At 44.6% G+C, this 25011-nt stretch overlaps 1 protein-coding gene across 1 annotated transcript in view; it reads right to left on the bottom strand.

The window, feature by feature from the left end:
- Positions 1-4691: 4691 nt before the first annotated feature.
- The window catches only part of LOC124790097 (pro-corazonin-like), a 47314-nt gene continuing 26994 nt past the window's right edge, over positions 4692-25011 (bottom strand). Inside the window, exons 2-3 of the mRNA XM_047257662.1 lie at positions 8338-8590; positions 4692-4977 (exon numbers count right to left, since the gene is read on the bottom strand). Coding sequence (XP_047113618.1) covers positions 4831-4977; positions 8338-8590 — 400 coding nt within the window. The 3' untranslated portion in view covers positions 4692-4830. The remainder of the gene's footprint in view (positions 4978-8337; positions 8591-25011) is intronic.

Genomic DNA, 25011 nt, shown 5'->3' with positions numbered 1-25011 from the left:
GTGAGAATTACTGTACCGTATATTTTGTGTATTGTCAAAATTCAGTGATAATCCATTTACCTTGTACTAACTGTTATTGTTTTCGAATATTCTACATCTACATGTACACCCTGCAAGCCACTGTCCAGTGCGTGGCGGAGGGTACCATGTACCACTACTAGTCAGCCGGCCGGTGTGGCCGAGCGGTTGTAGGCGCTACAGTCTGGAACCGCGCGACCGCTACGGTCGCAGGTTCGAATCCTGCCTCGGGCATGGATGTGTGTGATGTCCTTAGGTTAGTTAGGTTTAAGTAGTTCTAAGTTCTAGGGGACTGATGACCTCAGATGTTAAGTCCCATAGTGCTCAGAGCCATTTGAACCAACTACTAGTCACTTTGTTTCCTGTTCCACTCGCAAGCAGAGCGAGGGAGAAACGGCTATCTATATGCCTTCGTATGAGCCCTAATTTCTGGAATCTTATCTTCGTGTTTTTTACTAGTAATGTATGTTGATGCCAGTAGAATCGCTAGGCAGTAAGCTTTAAATGGCGGTTCTCTAAATTTTCTCAACAGTGTTTCTCGAAAAGAACGTCTCTTTCCCTGCAGGGACTCCCATTTGAGTTCCAGAAGCATCTTCGTAATACTTACGTGTTGTTGGAACATACCAGTAACAAATCTGACAGCCCGTCTCTGAATTGCTTCAATGTCTTCCTTCAGCTCGCCCTATTACAGATCCCAAACACTCGAACACTACTCAAGGACAGGTCGCACCAGCGTCTTACATGCAGACTCCTTTACAGGTGAACCAATCTTTTCTAAGATTCTTTCAATAAACCGTAGTCGACCACTCGCCTTTCCTCCCACAGTACTTACAAGTTCATTCCATTTCATATACCTTTGCAACGTTAAGCCCAGATATTTAAACGACTTTACTGTGTCAAGCGGGACACTAGTTGAGCTGTGGCGCCACTGAATTAGTAGACTGTTCTGGCTGGCGTCACTGGATCTTGTGGCCCCATTGCCAATATCTATGAGGAAGAGTTGGTGTCTGTGGATTGTGTCCTTAGAAGATCTTTGCTTGCCGATGTATATAGGGGGTTCGCTGGTCCGAGAAGGAGGCACGAAGTTTGGGGTTTGGCGGTAGCGTCGCGACAACAGGTGGTCACAAGGTCCGGGCGGCCGAAGCCAAGAGCTACGCAAGGAGGGCCTGCGCAGAGAGCAGATACCGAAGTACTTCACTACAAGCAGCAGGACGACGTCCCGTCGGTCGCTTGGCAACATTCGTGTCGCACGACCGCTCGTGGCCTGGCTGTCCTCTTCTACCTGGCTTTCATCGGCACCACTCAGTAACCGCCGCGACGAACCGTGGATCCATGGAACTGCTTGCTGATAAAGGGTAGTAACATTCTGTAATCCTCGTGGTGATTTGTGTCATTGTCTACCTGCCCTCCTAATTATTTTCTGGTTTGTACCCGACCCTCAGAGTTTTACTCGGTCGGCTCTTTGGTGGTAAATATAGGCCGTGGTATTGTACTAAGACTCTAGTTGTTTAAAAATTTGTCCTGCTTTTATATTGTCTTTCCTTTCTGGTTTATACCGATCATTAATGTTCTAATAATCAGCTCCTGGTCGTAAATACAGCCGGAACAATTGTACTAAGGCACAGGTTTCCGTTAAACAAAACAGGAGTCTTGTGGTTAGATTTAGATGTTAACAGGTTCAATTCTTTGATTGTAATTGCATTGGTAATAATCTGAACTACCTGTTGTACTTAGCAGTGCGTTGCTGTCTTTGAAAGAGCGGGTCATTGTTGATGTATTTTTAGCTGGATCTTGTGGTTCCACCGAGCGAGTTCTCTTGTAATAAGTGTTCAAAAGTAATGTTTTAAGACGTTTCTTCAGCGCTATCTTAGTAACTGACATTCAGTTTAACTTTGAAAATATTAACAGACAACTGTTATCAGGGCTTTAGTCAAAATAAGATTGTCAAAAGGGACGGGTTGGGATCCACTCGTACTTTGGTTACCGATTGAAATTAAGAGGTTTATTGCTTTGAAGTAAGCCTTATCATTGTCATATTGTTTTCTAATCTGTTTATTCTTAAAGCACAGGTGCACATCTTAACCCCAAACCTTTCGACATACATATTTCAAATTAAAAGTTACGTCATCTGTTTTGAGTAATTGAATCACTCTTGTCATCAATGGTGCTTATATAGTTTTCATGTGCTGCAGAAGGGGATTTAATAAGAAAACTGTGTCCATCGTCGTAGTAAACACCCCTGTTTCAGCCGATAACGGGCGGGCTGCAGGTAATTATTGTCATATTGTGTGCCGTTCTGATTTCTCTTGCAAAAGCTTATTCATTTTTCAATTTTTTTCATTTTGTAGAAAAAACAAAATTTATAGTTATATATTGTTAAATCAACAGGTTGTGTGGAAAGAAAGTTATACTGGTGGGTCTTCCCATCCACTTTTTCCTTAATTCCAGTGACTACCACGTTTCACTAGTAATACTGTAACCGAACATTACAGGTTTGTTCTTCCTACTTCCTTTGTCAGTAACGCACTGATATTGGTACCGGTAAGGGACTGGTAGTATTTTTTCTTACTATACCCTTCTCATATCCAAAAAGTGCAAAATTTGCAACTTCTGAAACAGCAAGTGAATATTTATGATGTCAAAGGCAGTAGATGACCCTAAATCGAACTTTATGGTACGCCATGTCTGGTTGCTTCAATTTGTGCGTGCCTGTCGTTATGTGACTGACATCGAATCGATATATATTGCTTTCTGTGATGTAGAAAATCGGATAACATTAGAGAAAGAGCGTTGACCAGAAAAAAGGACAATGGCAATATACACAGGACGGCAACTTTCCGCCTTTCAAATGTTCAAATGTGTATGAAATCTTATGGGACTTAACTGCTAAGGTCATCAGTCCCTAAGCTTACTCACTACTTAACCTAAATTATCCTAAGGACAAACACACACACCCATGCTCGAGGGAGGACTCGAACCTCCACCGGGACCAGCCGCACAGTCCATGACTGCAGCGCCTTAGACCGCCCCGCTAATCCCGCGCGGTTTTTCGCCTTTCTCATTGTTTTAAGTGAGGTGACGGGCGGAGAAGAGAGCAGGAAAAGAAACAACACATTCACTGTGGGCGGAGAGGCTATAGTGACGGGTTCTCCCTCCACCCCTAAACCTCCCAAAGCGCCTCTGCTCTATCCGTCCTTCCCCTCCCAAAGCGCCGCTGTTCTGGTTAATCAGCGTATTTAAGTGGAGGCGGTGATTCACAACAATATGTAAGATTTGGCTGGAATGTTGCCTCTATACATGATTGCTGACAGCGGTGTGTTCGGTGTACGGCTGTGGCGCATCGTACTGCATCTGCAGCAGTAATTTGAGCACCATTTGGCACCACGGTCACACAACGTATTGTTACAAACCGATTACTTCAAGGACAGATCCGGGCCAGACGCCCTGGAGCGTACATTCCATTGACCCCAAACCACTACCATTTGCGACTTCAGTAGTGTCAAGCGAGAGCTAATTGGAGGGCAGGGTGGAATTCTACTGTGTTTTCTGATGAAAACTGGTTCTCCATCGGTGTCAGCGATGGCAGTGTATTGGTTAGGATGAGGCCTGCAGCCGACTTGTCTGTGTGCTAGACACTTTGGACCTAGACCTGTAGCTATGGTCTGAGATGGAATTTCGAATGACAACTGGAGCACTCTTGTGGCTACCCTATGCATCCTGACTGGAAATTTTTGCGTCAGTGTGGTGATTCGACCTGTTGTACTGCCATTCATGAACATTCCAGGGGGTGTTCTCCCGCAGGATAACGCTCGCCCACATTCCTCTATTGTAACCGAACATGCTCTACAGGGTGTCGACATGTGGCCTCGACCTGCTCGATCACCAAATCTGTCTCCAGTCAAGCAGATATGGGACATCGTCGGACGACAGCTACAGCGTCTTCCGTAACTAGCTTTATTGAGCGACCGAGTGCAACAGGCATGGAACTCCATCCCACAAACTGACAACCTGCACCTGTACAACACAATACATACACAATTGCATGCTTATATTCAACGTTCTGGCTTTTACACCGGTCATTGATGTACCAGCATTTCACATTTGCAATGGCTTACCTCGCACTTACATTAATTAACATGTGATCTCGCAATGTTAATCACTTATATGTGTTACCTAGACAAATGTATTCCAAAAATTACATATCTCTATTTTAATTATTTTTTTTCTATTGTGATATTTTTTGCGCCAGTGTACCTTCTTTTCTACGAAGTTCCAAAACATCAATTTGAAACTGATTACCGTATACCCTCTACAATTTTTACCCCGCATACTTTACTCCACTACCAAATTAAGTACTCCGCTGTTACCTCAGCAAACTATCTCTTCTTCTGGTCCTGATATAAGCCCCTTTTATCGTCAGTTCCACTCAGTATCTCTTCATTATTTACGCTGTCTACCTATCTAATGTTCAGCATTCTACTGTAACGTCACAGAAGTTCTCCTCTTGTCCGCACAAGCTGAGACTCAAACATCGATGCGCTGACTACGATCACACAGTCAAAGACTAATTAAAAGGAAATTTCATTACCGAATATACTCCAGTATACCGTTCTGGGAATTTCGCTATATTACGTAATTAATGAAACTTAAAAATAGTTGTGTAAAGAAAGGGCCTTTATTTTCATTAAAAATCGATACATGAGAACACATACTGGACAGAAATAGAGATCAGCGTGTCAGTCGAGAAGTGAAGCGTGTAGCTGAACGGTGGTAATGCTGCTGTAGCGTGGAGGCGGGCGTACTTGCGCGGCATCACATGTCCTCGTCAGAGTCGACGGCGGCAGCCGCCCCTGGGGGTGGAAGTGCGTGCCGGAGGCGGGCGCCGCCCACGCGCTGGCGCGCCGCCATGTTGTCGCCCTCCTCGTCCACCTGCTGCCACAGCTCGGGCGGCACGTACAGCTACAACACCACCAGTGTGTCAGCCCACAATACTCCTATTGTTTACTGAACCGTGATCGGAGTGTGAGCCCACATAGCACTCATCTGTGTATGGTAGGAAAGTACACTTCACGATTTTCTCATATGATCTTGCATTTATACAAGGTGGATGAATAAAATTTGGGGTAGGGGGGGGGGTTGATGTTGTATGTTCACCGCGGACCTAGAAACGACGGAGAGACTCCGTCCCCGCTGCAGCCCCAGTGGTCCACAACCCCACGACGACTACCGCAGTCCACTTCACCCCTCTGCCGCCCCACACCGAACCCAGGGTTATTGTGCAGTTCGGCCCCCGGTGCCCCCCGCCCCCCTCCGGGAACGTCTCACACCAGTCGAGTGTAACCCCTATGTTTGCGTGTTAAAATGGTTCAAATGGCTCTGAGCACTGTGGGACTTAACTGCTGAAGTCATCAGTCCCCTAGAACTTAGAACTACTTAAACCTAACTAACCTAAGGACATCACACACATCCATGCCCGAGGCAGGATTCGAACCTGCGACCGTAGCGGTCGCGCGGCTCCAGACTGTAGCGCCTAGAACCGCTCGGCCACACCGGCCGGCTTGCGTGTTAAAGTAATGGTGGTGTACGCATATGTGAAGTAATCGCCAACATAGTGTAGCTGTGGCGGAATAAGGGAAACCAGTCCGCATTCGCTGAGGTAGATGGAAAACCGCCTAAAAACTATCCACAGACTGGCCGGCTCACCGGACCTCCGCTGGGCGGATTCGTGCCAGGGACCAGGCGCTCCTTCCCACTCCGGAAATTCGTGCATTAGACCACTCAGCTAAATGGGCGGGTCGGTCGGGTAGGGGGGGGGGGGGGGGTGGTAATGCAGGGTGCAAAATTGTAGTACAGGCAGTTGCCACCTCTAGCAGCAGCAATGGCTGGCACTGAGTCGATCGGGCTGAGAGATACGAGTATCTCATTACTGGCTATGCGAACCTGAGGTTGTCAAATTCCCAATAGCACACCATGTAATTACGCTACATGCTGGGCTCTTACTATGATGATAAATGCAATCTGAAAGTGTTTGTGCTTCCCGTAGAGCTCTTGCATACACCCATCGTGATGCTGCACGCCCAACTGGAACTCGGCTGAAAAGACCGTGGTGTTGCTCCTGTGTCTGACATCATCATAGAGCTTCTTCGACCGCACCTGTTCCTCTAGACAGTGCAAAGGACTGTTCCAGCTTTGTTTGGAATTATCGCTGTTTCTTTCTACGCTTGTCCGCCTCCGTAGCTCAAGCATCAGCGTGCCATGCTGCTACACAGAGACCTGGCTTCGATTACTGGCACTAGCAGGGACTTTTCCTAGGTGACAGTACTTGAACTGGGTGCATTCAGCTTCGTGAGGCCAATTGAGAAGCTGCTTGACTGAGAAACTGAGAAGTAGCGGATCCAGGGTCAAGAAATCCGACCGGGAGAGCAGTGTGCTGACCAAGTGACTCTCCATACCGCATCCAAATGATGCCGTGGGTCTGCTGGTGGTCTGCTGGTTGCGATTAGCCCACCAGAGAGGTTTCTATACTTGTATTTCTGAGTGGTGTCGCGGGATGATAAATCGCAGTCTCGATGCTGCTGTCGAACTCCGAAACATGTTTCTCCTTCTCACACGAGGCATACTCATAACACGATCTCGTTATAAACAACAAATGGTCAAATGCGGTTTCTGAATGAGGAACCTGCGCGTTATCGTTCCTCATATGCAGACTGAATATAGCGTTACTCCTACTACCTTTGTGCCCTTGCACCAAAATGCTAATCTTTTGCACATCCAAGAATGTTGTACTTATCGTACCACTTTGCCGTTTGTTGCATCCCCCTCAATACCCAACAGTGTAGTTTCCTTAGTGCACCAGTCCTTCCACCAAGAAAAAATCCCTGGCAGTATCGGTAATGGAGCCCCCGGGTCCTCCGCGCTGCAGTAGAAGTTTTGAACATATACTATATTTGAACATTATGAATAACCTCAAAAAAAAAAAGATTTATTAATAGCCAACACGGATTCAGAAAATATCGTTCTACATCACACCTACATCATACTTCGCAAGCCACCTAATAATGTGTGGCGGAGGGTACTTTCGGTATCACTATCCGATCCCTCCAACCCTGTTCCACTCGCGAATAGTGTGTGGGAAGTATGATTGTCGGTAAGTCTCTGTATTGGCTCTAATTTCTCGAATTTTCTTCTCGTGATCAATACGCGAGATGTATGTGGTGGGAGGTAATACGTTGTCCGACTCCTCCTGAAAAGTGCTGTCCCAGAACTTCAGTAGTAAATCTCTCGGTGATGCACAACGCCTCTCTTGTAACGTCTACCAGTGGAGTTTGTTTAGCATCTCTGTAACGCTCTCTCGCCAGCTAAACGATCCCGTGACGAAACGCGCCGCTCTTCGTTGGATCTTCTCTATCAGTCCTACCTGATAGGGATCCCAGATAGATGAACAATACTCAAGAATCGGGCGAACATGCGCCTTGTAAGCCACTTCTTTCGTGGATGAGTTATATTTCCTTAAGATTCTTCCGATGAATCTCAGTCCGGTGTCTACTTTTCCTACTATCTGTTTTATGTGGTCAATCTACTTAACATCGCTCTGGATAGTTAAGCCCAAATATATTACGGCAGACGCTGTATCCAGCTGTTTGTCATCAACAGTGTAACTGTACAGTAGTGGATTTCTTTTCCAATGTATGCTCAATATTTTGCATTTATTTATATTCAGGGTCAACTGCCAGAGTTTGCACCATTCATGATGCAGGTCGTTCTGCAAATTCTTACTGTCTTCTGGCGTTGCTACTTTGGTATAGACAACTGTATCATCTGCAAATAGCCTTAAAGAGCATTCGATGCTTTCTACCAGATTATTTATATATATTGTAAACAGCAACGGCCCTATCACACTTTCCTATGGTACTCCGGATATTAAGTTTACATCTGTCGATTTAGTTCCGTTAAGAGCGACTGTTGAGTTCTGTCTGCAGTCTATCTTGTGAAAAAAAAACTAGCTCATTATGCTCACTAAGTAATGTGTGCTATCCATAGGGGATAGCAAATAAAGCCCTTATTTTAAGGTTCCAGAAGGCTTTTGATGCCATTCTTCAGAAGCGACATCTAATCAAATTACGTGCCTACGGGAGTATCGTCTCAGTTGTGCGGCTATATTTGTGAATTTCCTGTCAGAAGAGTATGAGTCCTTAGCAATTGACAGAAAATAATCGAGTAGGACAGATGTAACATCTGACTCTCTCCAAGAAAGTGTAAGCAATACCGTGAACTTCAGTGTGTACGTATGAATGTGTGCGCTTGTGTGTGGCTAGCTACCTGAGGGACTGCGCCTCCCTGAAGCAGCAGGCGCAGGCATCGCACGCGACACGGCTGTGCGTCCATGTCGGAGGCGGCAGCTGGAGGCTGGAGGCGGCCGGGGGGCAGCAGGGCGCCGGGAGCGGAGCTGGAGCCGGCCCTCTTGCGGCCGTTGGTCCAGCCGTGCGAGTATTGGAAGGTCTGGCCGTGCACCAGCGCACCCAGGCACCAGCACGCCACCAGCAGCAGCACCACGCTCACCCACGGACGCATCCTGCAACGCCACCTTAACTTCAGCAGGACCGCTGGCGGACGCCGAGGCTATTAGAGAGGTCTTGCGTAGTTGGAGGGCAGGCGAGGCAAAGGTATTCACCTTCGGTCGACTTGGAGGTAGTTACGGTAGGGACGAATTGAACGAGGGTACTTGAAGGAACTGGGAGAGGTTTTTTCAAAGTACTTGTGTAAGTAGGCTGTTTAGGTTTTTTTATTGGTAACGCCACCTCTGTATGAAAATCACTGGCTGTGCTGTGTGCAGTCTGTGGCTAGTTTGCATTGTTGTCTGCCATTGTAGTGTTGGGCAGCGGCAGCTGGATGTGAACAGCGCGTAGCGTTGCGCAGTTGGAGGTGAGCCGCCAGCAGTGGTGGATGTGGGGAGAGAGATGGCGGAGTTTTGAAATTTGTCATGAACTGCTATATTTATATATGATGATATCAAGGTAAATACATTGTTTGTTCTCTATTAATATCTTTCATTTTGCTAACTATCCCTATCAGTAGTTAGTGCCTTCAGTAGTTTGAGTCTTTTATTTAGCTGGCAGTAGTGGCGCTCGCTGTATTGCAGTAGCTTGAGCAGCGAAGATTTTTGTGAGGTAAGTGATTTGTGAAAGGTATAGTTTAATGTTAGTCAGGGCCATTCTTTTGTAGGGAATTTTGAAAGTCAGATTGCGTTACGCTAACAAAATATTGTGTGTCAGTTTAAGCACAGTCCTGTATAAATTGTTCAAAAAGGGGACGTTTCACTTGTGCCAACATTCGCTTGAAGGCGAACAATGGAGCACCAAAATTTAAAACTGGGTCCTTCTGTATATAGCGAACCCGAATTCCGTCGATAAAATTTCGGAGGATATTCAAGCATATTTTCTGAATACACTAACTAACAAAAAAACTTAAACCTCAGAAGAGTAGGAGGAAACTAAATGAAACTTCACATGTTGACGGGTATGTGATGTTATTTCAGAGACTGCAAAAGCATTATCAGCCCAGTTACCAATATAACGTTGGGGAGTACGCCATGAAGCTGTTACATCCGCTCCTGAGGTAAGATGGCCCACAACTATTGCAAATGGTCCTTGATATCCTGGGTACTGCCGCCGGGATGGAGTTGACGTCCGAGTTGGTCTCAAACATTTTATTTCGGGGGCAGGTTCAAAATGGTTCAAATGGTTCTGAGCACTATGGGACTTAACATCTGTGGTCATCAGTCCCCTAGAACTTAGAACTACTTAAACCTAACTAACCTAAGGACATCACACACATCCATGCCCGAGGCAGCATTCGAACCTGCGACGTAGCAGTCGCGCGGTTCCGGACTGCGCGCCTAGAACCGCTAGACCACCGCGGCCGGCTCGGGGGCAGGTCTGGGGTTCTTGCTGGCCACACCTGAAGGTCAGCCGACATTGTCCTATTGAAAAATGGCACCATGATACTGTTGAATGTGAGATACTATTATGCTGTCAGAATTCCATCAATCCTGCCAGCCGTGAACTGAAGTCATACCCAACGGACCCCCACGCTATTACGCCAGGAGTAACACAGCTGTGCCTCTCCAAAACATTCAAAGAATCGGAGCTCTCCAGGTTGTCGCCATACTCGCAGACGATGTTCATCCATGGTAGTGCAGATCTGCGATTCGTCACTGAACGCGAAGCACCACTCCAAACGTAGCCGTTTATGTTGTTGTTTTTAATGGTAGTCTACGAGTGGGAGAGTAAATCCCTAGAGGATGTCAAACTAATCACCTTTCAGCCGTCAAGTTTCCAACCTAATTTTTTTTTTACAATTAGTTTCAGTGGTTTACTACGCCACCTTCAGGCCCCTGACCGACGTGTAGGAAGAGTCTACCTCGGTTGTGATCACAACGTCCCTAGGTCGTCTGTTGCTAGTCTTCGACCAATGATGCAGGATGACGTAGATTGTTGTAGTGTACTTGTTCGCGGTCGCCAGTCTGAGATGTAAAGAGTTTACGATCTGCTTCGGGCGCAATAACGATCCTTCTTTGTAATGGTGAGACGTGATCGAGCAAAGCCTTACGACGAGTGTGCCTACCTCACGTTCCCATGCAGTCAAACATCAGGGCACTGTCACATCCGAATGCCCCACAGATTGATATATTGCACGATTCGACGAGTCAGCCAAATGGTTACTCAAAATGAGACGGTTTTCAAACTATGTCACTAGTGATACCACTGTCTCACACGACTACGCGGCATTTCTGTGTCCTTCATAGTGGTCAATCAATATCTGACACTGTTCACGCCCCTAATACAGGGTGGTCCACTGATCGTGACCGGGCCAAATACGAGTATATCACGAAATAAGCGTCAAACGAAAAAACTACAAAGAACGAAACTTGTCTAGCTTGAAGGGGAAAACAGATGGCGCTACGGTTGGCCCGCTAGATGGCGTTGCCATAGGTCAAACGGATATAAACTGCGTTTTTTAAAAATAAGAACCCCCATTTTTACTACATATTCGTGTAGCACGTAAAGAAATATCAATGTTTTAGTTGGACCAGTTTTTAGCTTTGTGATAGATGGCGCTGTAATAGTCACAAACATATGGCTCACAATTTTAGACGAACAGTTGGTAACAGATAGGTTTTTAAAATTAAAATACAGAACGTAGGTACGTTTGAACATTTTATTTCGGTTGTTCCTATGTGATACATGTACCTTTGTGAACTTATCATTTCTGAGAACGCATGTTGTTACAGCGTGATTACCTGTAAATACCACATTAATGCAGTAAATGCTCAACATGATGTCCGTCAACCTCAATGCATTTGGCAATACGTGTAACGACATTCTTCTCGACAGCGAGTAGTTCGGCTTCCTTAATGTTGGCACATGCAGTGACAATGCGCTGACGCATGTTGTTAGGCGTTGTCGGTGGATCACGATAGCAAATATCCTTCAACTTTCCCCACAGAAAGAAATCCGGGGACGTAAGATCCGGTGAACGTGCGGGCCATGGTATGGTGCTTCGACGACCGATCCACCTGTCATGAAATATGCTATTCAATACCGCTTCAACCGCACGCGAGCCATGTGCCGGACATCCACCATGTTAGAAGTACATCGCCATTCTGTCATGCAGTGAAACATCTTGTAGTAACATCGGTAGAACATTATATAGGAAATCATCATACATTGCACCATTTAGATTGCCAACGATAAAATGGGGGCCAATTATCCTTCCTCCCATAATGCCGCACCGTATATTAACTCGCCAAGGTCGCTGATGTATCACTTGTCGCAGTCGTCGTGGGTTTTCCGTTGCCCAATTGTGCATATTATGCCGGTTTACGTTACCGCTGTTAGTGAATGACGCTTCGTCGCTAAATAGAACGAGTGGAAAAAATCTGTCATCGTTCCGTAATTTCTCTTGTGCCCAGTGGCAGAACTGTACACGACGTTCAAAGTCGTCTCCATGCAATTCCTGGTGCATTGAAATACGGTACGGGTGCAATAGATATTGATGTAGCATTCTTAACACCGACGTTTTTGAGATTCCTGATTCTCGCGCAGTTTGTCTGCTACTGATGTGCGGATTAACCGCGACAGCAGCTAAAACACCTACTTGGTCATCATCATTTGTTGCAGGTCGTGGTTGACGTTTCACGTGTGACTGAACACTTCCTGTTTCCTTGAATAACCTAACTATCCGGTGAACGGTCCCGACACTTGGATGATGTTGTCCAGGATACCGAGCAGCATACATAGCACACGCCCGTTGGGCATTTTGATCACAATAGCCATACATCAACACGATATCGACCTTTTCCGCAATTGGTAAACGGTCCATTTTAACACAGGTAATGTATCACAAAGCAAATACCGTCTGCACTGGCGGAATGTTACGCGATACCACGTACTTATACGTTTGTGACTATTACAGTGCCATGTATCACAAAGCGAAAAAAGTGGTCCAACTAAAACATTCATATTCCTTTACGCACTACACAAATACGTAATAAAAAAATGGGGGTTCCTATTTAAAAAAGCGCAGTTGATATCCGTTTGACCTATGGCAGCGCCATCTAGCGGGCCAACCATAAAGCAATCTGGTTTCCCCCTTTAAGCTAGACGAGTTTCGTTCTTTGTAGATTTTTCATTTGATGCTTATTTCGTGAGATATTTGGCCTGGTCACTATCAATGGACCACCCTGTATACCCCGTCACGCCTGGTAACAACGCTAAACACGAACAACGCTAATGCACTCTGGTGGCTGTTCTGTCACAGGGAATTACAGTTCTAATGATGTATGTACCTGCCGATGGTGTGTGCGTGTACGAAGCAACGTTTGCATTCGGCCGTGTTATCTGAGTGCTTCACTTTTCTTCCCACGCATTGTACTTTTATATAAGGGACCCGTGATCTCCAGCGGCTCGTTACACGGAAACACGAAACTATGATTAATCGATCTGTTACCCCACTCACCTTTGTATCTGTGAAAAATGCCTCTCTAATAATTAAAAAGCACGCAATACGCAATCATCACACCTTCACCATAAAAAGAAGAGTAATGCAACAAGCCTTAGATGGAGAAGTACTGTGATGTGGTTGCAGTCGCTGCAGAAACACCTCAACTCGGCGCCGTTGTTCCGCTCTTCCATTGTGTTCAGCGAACCCATTCACGGGATGCATATAGGCAAATTCTTTATCAATAAATCTACTCCTAATGATGTGTATCACCTACAGAAAAGCTCCAGAAAGAACCGAGTAGCACAGAATGCAAGATTGAGGGCGTAGGGTAAACTAGGTTTCACTGTTGTCAACAGAGAGTACCGTGAAATAAATGGAGAAAGTTTGTTTCCCCACAAGACACACAGCGCCCCTCGTCAACACCTGTGCAGATGTTTAAAGTGCAAAGCAGGTACAAAGAAAATGGGGGGGGGGGGGGTGAGAAAATGGCTCTGAGCACTATGGGACTTAACATCTGTGCTCATCAGTCCCCTAGAACTTAGAACTACTTAAACCTAACTAACATAAGGACATCACACACATCCATGCCCGAGGCAGGATTCAAACCTGCGACCGTAGCAGTCGCGCGGTTCCGGACTGAGCGCCTAGAACCGCTAGACCACCGCGGCCGGCGGGGGGGGGGGGGGGGGGGGGGTGAGAAATAAATCAAACTAAATGCAATTACTCTGGAACGAGCCACCGCTGAACATGGTTCCTCTCACCAAAATACTCAGAAAATATTCCTAGCCAATGCCAGAAATTTTGTAGCTGGCGTTCAGATTATCCCTGTACACAAGTCAAATTACTACTTTTCTCATCGCGCTAGGGAGCAAAATTTGCCTCTTTCTGCATCTGGCTGGGCAAAATTTTAATATTCTCAGCGCATACACTGCTTCCACAGCATGATTTCAAGACACGGGGGTGCTCGTCAGGGTCCATACCATCTCATGGCTTGCACATTGGTGGATCATCCAATTGGAAAAGGAAGTTGTGTGTCAGTAGAGAGTGTTTTTCATTCTTAACTTGTTGACTTCACTATCTTCCACCGGTGTGCCATACGTCTCACAGACGGTCCAGTTACATTGCGACCACTGCCTATGTTCAACGTTAACGTGCAACGACTCATAGATGATAGGTGATAGCCCTAACAATGAAGGGTATATAAAGTGTGTCGGGGAAGAAGGGACGCGGAAAACATTGCAGTCCTTGTTGTAATGCGGAAACGGAGAGATTTATCTGACGTCCAAAAGGGCATGATCATTGTGTGTGTGTGTGTGTGTGTGTGTGTGTGTGTGTGAGTGTGTGAATTACTAAGGGACCAAACTGCTGAGGTCATCGGTCCCTAGACTTACACACTACTTAATCTAACTTAAACTAACGTACGCTAAGGACAACACATACATCCATGCCCGACGGAGGACTCGAGCCTCCGGCTGGTGGGGCCGTGCAATCCGTGACATGGCGCCTCTAAGCGCGGCCACTCCGCGCAGCTCATGCTCATTGGCTTTTGGATCAAGGGCGGAAGCATTTCCGAAACAGCTAGGTGTGTAAACTGTTTGCGGGTCGTCGTGGTTACAGTACATCACATATGGAAAAATCGCGCTATCAAAAACTGGCACTGAGGCAGTTGTGGTGCACCACTGGCCATAGGTGACAGGGGTGAAAGACGGCTGTGGAGATTTGTAAGGACAAATAGATTTTCAACTGTTGAGCCACTGAACGCACAGATGAACCAAGACGTCAGTAACAGCGACCCCTCGACATCCGTTCAGCGAAAGTTGCTGCACCTGGCCCTCCACAGCAGACGCCTGGTTGGTGCAACCTTGCTCATTGCTGTTCAACGGCGACGAAGGCTGGAATTTGCATCCCAATACAGCAACTGGACGTCCACTGAGTGCGGACAGCTGACCTTTTCAGTCGAATCACGTTTTATGTTCCATCAGACGGCCGGTAGCATGTAAGGCGTGAAACGTCTGAAAGCAAATATCCTGAAACCAGGAGAGGGCATTGTGGTCTGTCGAATGTTTTCGTGGCATTCGCTGGGTGATCTCATCATTCTGAGATTAACACAAGTATGCGTCTGTTTTTGGTGACCATGTTCCCCTCCCCCCCCCCCCCCTACATACACACACATACACATGAAGTCTCTTTTTCCTCAGCATGATGACATCTACCAGAAGTACACTGCAACGTGTCACAGCTCGCAGTGTAAGTGCGTGGTTCGAAGAGCATCAGGATGAGTTTATCGTTATATCCTGGCCACCAGACACCCTCCTGTTTAAACCCAATCGAGAACCTGAGGGAACACATGGATGGAGCTGTTTGCACCGTGGGTCCTCGACACAGAAACCCAGCGCACGTGGCCGCGGCATTGGATTTGGCACATCGGCACCCTCCAGAACCTCAGCAACACTCCTGCACGTCTCGCAGCGGGGACCGCTGACAGAGGCGGTTAATAGGGCTTTCGACAGGTGGTCACATTAATGTGATTAAACAGTGTATATTGACATAAGGGGAATCCGCAGCTTGGCTTGAGGCCTGGTCACCATCCAGGCATACAACAACTGTGTGACACGCATTTTAAAATCTTGTGATTTTTCAGACCGCATACGTACAGTGTTGGGAGGGAGGAAGTCAGTCAGCACTGGGTAGATGGCTTGGTCCCTGTATTTTTGTCTTATTATTATTATTTCGTTACTTTCTCAGACGTTAAGTCTGGTTAAAAATGGAAAGTGAACGCGGACCTTGATCAAGCGTCACTTCCTTTTAACTGTACGGTATATGTTATATTGCATTTAGGAACTTTCGGGTAATTGAACATGTATCAATAATTACGGATTTCTGTAGTTGTATATATAAGTTTGGATGTAGCTCTATTGCATTGATGTGCTGGTGGATATTGTGAGGTATGACTCCTGTAGTTGATAGTATAATTGGTATAATGTCAACTTTATTCTGATGCCACATGTCCTTGACTTCCTCAGCCAGTTGGATGTATTTTTCAATTTTTTCTCCTGTTTTCTTTTGTATATTTGTTGTATTGGGTATGGATATTTCGATTAGTTGTGTTAATTTCTTCTTTTTATTGGTAAGTATGATGTCAGGTTTGCTATATGGTGTTGTTTTATCAGTTATAATGGTTCTGTTCCAGTATGATTTGTATTCATCATTCTCCAGTACATTTTGTGGTGCATACTTGTATGTGGGGACGTGTTGTTTTATAAGTTTGTGTTGTAAGGCAAGCTGTTGATGTATTATTTTTGCTACATTGTCATGTCTTCTGGGGTATTCTGTATTTGTTAGTATTGTACATCCGCTTGTGATGTGATCTACTGTTTCTATTTGTTGTTTGCAAAGTCTGCATTTATCTGTTGTGGTATTGGGATCTTTAATAATATGCTTGCTGTAATATCTGGTGTTTATTGTTTGATCCTGTATTGCAATCATGAATCCTTCTGTCTCACTGTATATATTGCCTTTTCTTAGCAATGTGTTGGATGCGTCTTGATCGATGTGTGGCTGTGTTAGATGATACGGGTGCTTGCCATGTAGTGTTTTCTTTTTCCAATTTACTTTCTTCGTATCTGTTGATGTTATGTGATCTAAAGGGTTGTAGAAATGGTTATGAAATTGCAGTGGTGTAGCCGATGTATTTATTATTATTATTATTAATTACATTTTATTATTATTATTAACTGTTCAGCCACCTATATTTAACAGAAAGTATTAGCCCTTTTATTCAACTGATTTTCATTCCATTAAGTAACACCTCAAGTGGCGTCGCAGCTCATGCTCTAGTGGAGTCCACAGTCAGAGGGTTGGCTATCCTCCGTAACAAAAAAACTGAGTAAAGTATTCAAAGATCAACTTGAAAGGAGTGTCACGTGACGTCCGCCAAGATCAAACGCCGAGAAGAATGAAGGGAAAAAAAGGTGGTTAGCGTCGCTGCCTCTAGATCGCGGAGTCGCTGGTTCGATTCCTGGCTGGGTCGGAGATTTTTTCGCTCGGGTGCTTGTGTGGTCCTAATCATTTCATTTCATCTCATCTCATCGATGCGCAAGTCGCTGAAGTGGCATCAAACAAGAAGCCTTACAGCAGGCGGCCGAACAACTCCCGGCCAGTAATGCCATACGATCAGTTCATTCGTCTCATCTCAATCCAGTGTCAGTACAGTCGTGTTCAACCATAAAGGCGTCAGTCCGATTGGAGGCGTTAATTAACCATCCATCCTGGAAACAATGAACTGAATATTTCAAGTGTCATAGTTTAGTATGGCATAGGCAGATTTTTCCAAACGGTTGCTGGATTTTAATACGTGACAGGATAATCGATAAATTGATTTTATCAGTGAAAACCATGTGTTCGTATAGACGCAGCTAAACATTTTGGACAAAGCTGCTAATGCGTACTTCCGGGAATCGTCGCAGCAGTGTCGCTTGTGGGAACAGACGTTATTCAAATCACGATATATGCCTATCGATCTACAGTAAGAGCGCCAACAACCATCCTGTTGAGGGCCTTATGTACATCATAAGCAGCATTACAAATAGAGTGAAAGGTATCCTTATCACCAGAAAATGTACGGCTGAACTTCTTGCACGCTATAACTTTTATGTGGAAGCACTTCCGACAGTGACTTGCAGAAATGCGCTGACACAATAATCATGACCTTTTATTGTTATTATTATTATTATTGTGATTACTTACATCAATTCGTTGAGGAATGTACGCAACAAAAATATAGCTTTCTTTCGATTACATCAAGAGTTCATAATTGAAAGAGGAGTTAGGCAAGGGGACTCCATTTCACCAAAACCATTTTCTGCAGCCTAAAAAGATGTCTTTAATCATTAAACTGCGATGAAGAAGGAATCTGCGTGAACGAATATCATAGATGGAGGAAATGAACACAGCAACACAATAGACCTGTGGATTAATTAAATTAATACTATTACGTACAATCAGTACCGTGTTAGGAAAGTAAAGATTAATGACGAAATTATAGAATAGATAAAGTAATAGAAAGTATAGAAACACTTCGCGAATCTGTGTATTTAAATGAAAACAACAAGTGCATAGATATTAAATGAAGTGAACAGAAAGGTGAAGATGGCTTGGAGTTTACGTGGGAAACTGAATGCTGCGTTCCGAAGTAAATTCCCAATGTGTCCTCCAGGAAATGAAACACGGACGTTAAATGCTCAAACTATTAGAAATTGAAGTTTCCCAAAGACAAAAGGAAAGATGCCTGATCGGCATAACAAAAAGGAACACAAAAGCAAAGAAATAGGTACATGAAAAGAAAGGGAGGACGTGATAGCGACTATTACGAAACTGAAACTAGCGTGGGTCGTGTATGTAGCCAGACAAAATGTTAGGTTCCTCATGATAAAAAAATCTAGAAGACGACCTAGCTGAAAATGGATTTATGGCATGGCAAACAAGCAGGAAAAACTTGGATCCGAAAAGCTGAAGGTTGCAATGAATGGAGAAGTCTGGAACAGGCCTGTATTCAACAGTGAGCCTATACCTAAGAGTGCGTAATAACTGGCTCGCTATACTGGTTACTGTTATTATTATTTATGAGCACACACATTTTTTACATGGCATAGATAACAAGAGAAGGAAGGGAGGAAGGAAAATTAGTGTTTGCCGTTGGCAACTAGTTCATAATAGACGAGGAACAAGCTCATATTAAGGAAGGATGAGGAAGGAAATAGGCCTAGCCCCTTCAAAGGCACCATTCCCACGTTCGCCTCAAGTGATTTAAGGAAGACACGGAAATCCTAAATAGGGACGGCCGGAGGGTTATTTGAAGCGTCGTCCTCCTCATGAAACTTCCTGGTAAGTGTTCAATAACTGCCGTCTGTCGTCGCCAACGGAAAGAAAAGATACAAAAGCTCGCTTCTCTACTCGAATGTGATGCGGTTTGAAGTCTAAGAAAATTTTATACGAGACTGCCATGGTAAAAACTTTCGATTCAGTAATGCAAGAGTGACACAACGTCACAGATGAAGTTGTTGCTAACTACTTCGCTAACCTTATCTAAATCTTCGCTCATGTTAGCAGACGTTAATTTTCGTTGCCTACCAATACGACAAACACAAAGTGCTTGTATTTTTGAAGGACATAGGTGATCCAGAATTAGAATCAGAGTTTGACAGAGGTTTAGAAAACTTATGACCAAACATGGCAGGAGGGAAAGATGGCATACCACCAGAATTTCTAAAATCGTTGGGGAAATGACAACTAAAGGATTATTCAAGTTAATGTGTACAGTTTATGAGACGGGACACATGCCACTGGAAATTCAGAAGAACAAAATTCAGACGATTCAGATTAATAGCTCATCCATCCTAGTTTCCTACCAGAATAACTAACAGGAAATAAAAATATTGAAAGTCTGTTAAAAACGATTAGTTTAGCTCTAGGGGTAATAACGTCACGTTACGCTTGATAATGGAATCAAGACTGAAGAAATATAAAGACACCTGCGTAGTATCTGCAGTTCTAGAAAAAGCATTTGACAATATAAAAAGAGTGTAACGTAAGGTAAAAATTTTATAAATGTGATACCGCGTCATATTATAAAACAACTGTCACAATAAAATATGACGCGTTACCATATCCAGAAAACATTCATGTTAATTGATCCTGGCGGAGGAAGTCTTTGAACGTACGGGGACCAAGATGTTTGAAATCCTTAGACGAACTTGTGAACCCTAGTGAAAAATACGGGTAATGTACGACACATAGAAGAATCGAAAGGAAAAATAGGAATAGTAGAGCAAAGGACAAAAACTCAGATTAGAATGGGTGTAAGACAAGGTCTTTGTCTTCTACTGTTCATTCTGTGTACTGAAGAGCATTGAAGGAAGTGAAAAAAAGATTCAGTAGTTAGATTAAATTGAGTGTGAAAGAATATCAATGGTGAGATCCACTGTTCAAATTGCTGTTCTCTGTGAAAGCGAGCGAAACCTGTTGAACACTTTGAACATAGTAGTGGGTACAGAATAACGATTGAGAGCAAACCAAAGATAGACGGAAGTATTAAGGAGCAGCAGAAATGCGATTAGCATAAACTTAACGTCGAAATTAGGGACCATATAGTGGACGAAGTGAAGGAACTCTGCTACCACGGAAGCAAAATAAGATATGACAGATGAAGGATATCAGTAGAAGATGTAAAGAGGACAGTCCTTGCAAAAGGAAGTATCTACCACCGAATGTCGACCTTAAAGATATTTCTGATAATGTGTGCCTGCGTATAAGTGAATCAGGGACTGAGGGAACGTCTGAAAAGAAGAGAATCGAAGAGCTTTACAACGGTAAGATAAGAAATAAAGAATAATTCCAAAGAATCGCCGAGGAAAAGTAATTACAGAAGAAGGTGTAGGATGATAGGAGATGTGTTAAGGCATAGGGATAATAGCTTCCATGGTACTAAAGGAATTGATAGAGGGCTCAAATAGTAGGTGAAGACAGAGATTAATATATCCAATAAATAATTGTGGACGTTGGGTGTAAGTGCTACTCCGAGACGAAGAGATGTACACGGGAGAATATTCATGGCGGGCCGCGTCAAGTAAGTCACAAGATTTTAAAAAAAAGCAACTCAGAACCGGGAAAGAACGCAGCTGTTATTTCTAACTTGAGGAAATAATCATTCTGGGCGGTATACTGTCCACTGACGGATTATCTGAAATAGAGTAAGTGAACTTACCGTTTCCGCTTGCTCCTCCATTAGCCGCCGCCTTCATTGTAGGCAACTTGTTTTACATTGCAGCTATGCGGGCACCTTACATTCAGGGAATTACATATAGCTTGAGCGCGCTTCGTGGCAAGCAGAACTCACTTCCAGCAGCTCACCGTTTTTCGTGCCGACTTGTATCATAAAAACTGTACATAACGATCACTGTTCACACACACACATATAAAAGATGTATTATTGGCCACAATCCTGAATTTAGCTATTACCCCTATCATTATAACGCTCTTTCCGGCTTTTGCTGCAGTCGTGATCCTCCGTAGCGGTTTTTTGTATAATAACCATATAAATCTATTCGTGAAGGACGTTTTTGTATAATAACCATATAAACCTATTCGTGAAGGACGCCAAACATATATTTGTAGGTGAATTCTAAGGATCCATACCACTTGAAAAACAATCGTTCGACCAATTCTTGAGTGCAGCATGTTGGTCTGGAATTGCTCTCATTACTGATTATGCTATTGAAATTGATTTAAGATAGCTTCAATTTAGATGAGACACCATGTTGAATTAACGGAAGAGGGCAGGGAACGTCCAAAGGAAAGCTTTGTCAATGCAAGAGCGCAATAACTGCTCAACAAACTGCGAAGGAGAGGCACTATGCTTCGCTAAAAGCCCTACTTGCAAAATTCTGAAAAGCTATTATTCTACGACGGTTAGAGAAAGATATATCTCGCGTAATGACGACGAAGAATAACTCCGGCATATAATATGGTACTGAAAATGTAGGTTTACCGCACACCATATCCCTGTAGAATTGGAATTGGATAAAATTATTCTGATACCCTCTCTGCGACGTTCATGACGTATTATGCTGTTTCAGAGTATGCTTCATTGAGATGTAATATCTTAGGCAGGAGTCACGCATTTGCACCGTGATGAGACACGTGCTCTTACAAGTTAATAACGCTTTCCCTTGTCTTTCCCTTGGTGGGTGAAAATAATATGAGGCCATAGCAACACACACATCACATTACCTTGCAAGAAAGGATTGCTTTTCCAGACTTCCAACGGTCTGACGAAGAAGGAGCAGAGGCTCCTGCTAAGTTCACGAAAGACAGAGACTACATTAACTTTGGCGCTCGTGGGGTGCGAACTTACAATGCTGACGAAAAAATGAAATACCTAGAAGACATGGTCTTACGTCAATGTTACTTTATACAGGTACATCCCAACAGTGGATTTGTAAATGATTTACAGTTCTCTGTGACAGGTAGAACGGCCACCAGAGTGTATTACCGTCGCTCGTGTTTAGTGTTCTGACCAGACCTAGTAGTGTGTATAAGGGGCGTGAACAACGACCATATGTCGAGTGATCGCTGTGAAGGACGCGGAGATGCTGCGTACTCCCGTGAGACAGCGTAATCAGCACCTAACAGAGTTCGAAAGGGAATTCATTGTAGGTCTCAAATTGTCCGGCTGGTCGAGTCCAAAATCGGATTGCATAGGAACGTGAGGAGCAGGCATACTCGTCGTCACAATCAGCTTCTGTTGGAGCGGTGCCGTGGCCGGGAAGCATGGACTGGTGATGGCTGACATCGCATTGTGTCGAACGATGAATCGCCTTCCTGCGCTAACCCAGATGGCGGCTACCTGGGGAGAGTTTGCGTTCTTCCAGTGTTTTGGAAAAGCACAGCGGTGTTACTCCAGTCGTCATGGTGTGGGAAGACACGTGTCTCTATGACCTGCCTGCGTGATGTTGAGATGATCGCGTTGCCAGCATGATCCCCAGATCTAAAGTCTGAAAGAACTTGAGTGGAGCCAACTGGGACATCAGCTCCGTCTCCGTGCCAGTGCCGAAGATATCAAGGACCAGTTACAACAGTTATGTGTCAGCTTGCCTCCGGAGAGGATGCAATGGCTTTATGACACCCTTTCCAACCGAATCAGTGTACGCACCTAGGCCAGAGGTAGTGTGACGTCATACTGAACAGTGGAATCGTACGACCAAGTTTCTCGAAAATTTGACTGGTTATTGCAATCACTGAAACAACGTCACATACCATATCAAACTGTAATGTTTCACTTTGTTTCTTCCTCCCCTGCTGGGCGTTTTTTGTTTTTTTGTTCTTTGGCCAGGCAGTGTACTAGGTGTGATCGCGCACCTGTGAACATTGAAGATTATTGTTCAGAGGATTATTCGTATCTTGAGTAAGGCTACTGTATCATTTTCGGGGAACTTGTCAGTTAGCCATCTGAAATGAGTCAGAATGGAATGGTTTTATTCCCAGAGTAGCTGTATGGGTTGTCGTTCTACTCAACAAAATACATTGGAAGTCTAAATCGTTAGTTAAAAGATCATTTCCGACTGCAATCTAGCGCACTTCTTTGAAGCAATCAGTGTAGCGTCAAAGATGAGCGATCAATGATCCGCTGACCACGGGTTGTATAATATGACAAGGGGCATTGTATGAAGAATCGAGGTGTCTGCAAATTACTATCCTGAACTGCGTATGCCAACTTGCCGACAGACCACGTGAACTGTAAAACTGTTGCAAGCAGCCACATTCTCATGTACCTGGCAGTAGTGTCATACGGAATCGTTTTACAGAAAGCGTCGCATCTGCACCTTCCAAAATACACCGTCCAGTAGCAAGCAGAGTCCTTTACCAGATGTGATTTTCGCAATTTCTCATACAGCTTATTTGGTTTCCTGTCTACTAAGTCTTCAAACAGTAGCAGCATTTCTATTAATGGAAGGGATATTATGACGTGACTACACTACGTCGTTCCAAATCATGCAGAGCATACTACACATACAGACAACTAATACAGCCACAAAATGGTAGGTGCACAACTCTCCGGCTTTCCCACTACGTTGTACCATCTGCAGTGAACACAGCATTCTCTTTAAGCCTTGCGCCCTTCAACCACAATGGGTCGCATTCGTTATGGCGATGATTCAGATCTCAGTCATCCACTTAAGGCAAACCGCAGGTTGATTTCTTGAAAAGGATCCGACCAATTTTCTTCACAAACCTTCCTCTATCTTTGTTTGTGCTCCGCCTACGACGGACAAAATTTATAGATACGCTATCTGAGAAAATTCTCCTTACATCCTTGAGTAAGGCGAGGGCGGGAAGTATTGTGTTTTCAATTGAGAAGCTGTAACGGCAACTTGGGTCGGTCAGCAGAGCTCAGTGACTGGATGCCACCTGAGTAACAAATCCATCGAGAATGTTTCAAACCTTCTAAAGCTGCCATGACAGCTTTGTTTGTTACATACTGTCCTTATACATCCGATCACCAAGATCTTCATGGCAATTTGATTACGGATTCTTCCCGAATAAAGTCACTGGTTTATGAACTGGTGGCTTCTTATTTAGTGATGAAAACAGCGATTGCGTAGTAATTTGCAATATTGTCGCACTCTTCTTGCGCCACAATTACAAGTTAATTTTATGTTGTGAGTATAAATATTGTAGTAATGTATCAAATCGTCTAGTGCTTTTGTCACTATATCATCTCGATTAATAGTCTGAATGAGGCGAAAATGATCATTAGTGAAGGTGTCAGACTGGTATTCCGGAGGAGTAGGATTCAGATCTCCCTCTGGCCAGCTGTGGGTTCCCTGCACAGTTTTGGTATGGCTTCTAAAGCAGTCCCTCAGCTCGTTTTCTTTCCTGTCGTTGCCCAGGTGAGACAGTGGCCCTGTCTCTGGTGTTCTGAATGTCAACGAGACGCTAAACTTCGTTCTTTGGTTCGCTGAACTCTTTTGACACGAAGCGATGTCTGGCCCGTTTGCTTCTGAGAAGAGGTACGCCACCTCGCAGTGGAGCGAGGCAGCTACTGCATCTCCCTATTACTGGCGCCAGTGAAGCGGAACTGTGAACGGAGAATCACGCGTCGCTGTCAGCGAACGCACCGGCGACCCGAAGGACATTGCGAAACGGCGCGGCCCGGGGGTGAGCTTGACGTTTGTGGAAGCGCTGGTCACATGCACCAACGGACACGAGCACACGCCCTTAATGGCCGCATAGAAAGAGAAAGAAAGAAGGTAAGGCGAAACCAGGCACCTACCAGCCGACTGTCAACACTGCGAACGGTTCGTAACTAAAGCACGAAAGACAATGAAGACGAAGAATTCTAACGCGGACGAGAAGCCATTGACATCAAAAACATTATGACGCTTGTAGCACAGTATTTGCAGCACAGTACTGAAGATGAGGTGCAATTAAACC

This window comes from Schistocerca piceifrons, chromosome 3 (genome assembly GCF_021461385.2).
Source record: "Schistocerca piceifrons isolate TAMUIC-IGC-003096 chromosome 3, iqSchPice1.1, whole genome shotgun sequence".
Taxonomy (NCBI): Eukaryota; Metazoa; Arthropoda; class Insecta; order Orthoptera; family Acrididae; genus Schistocerca; species Schistocerca piceifrons.
This window is presented reverse-complemented; position numbering and strand designations above follow the sequence as displayed.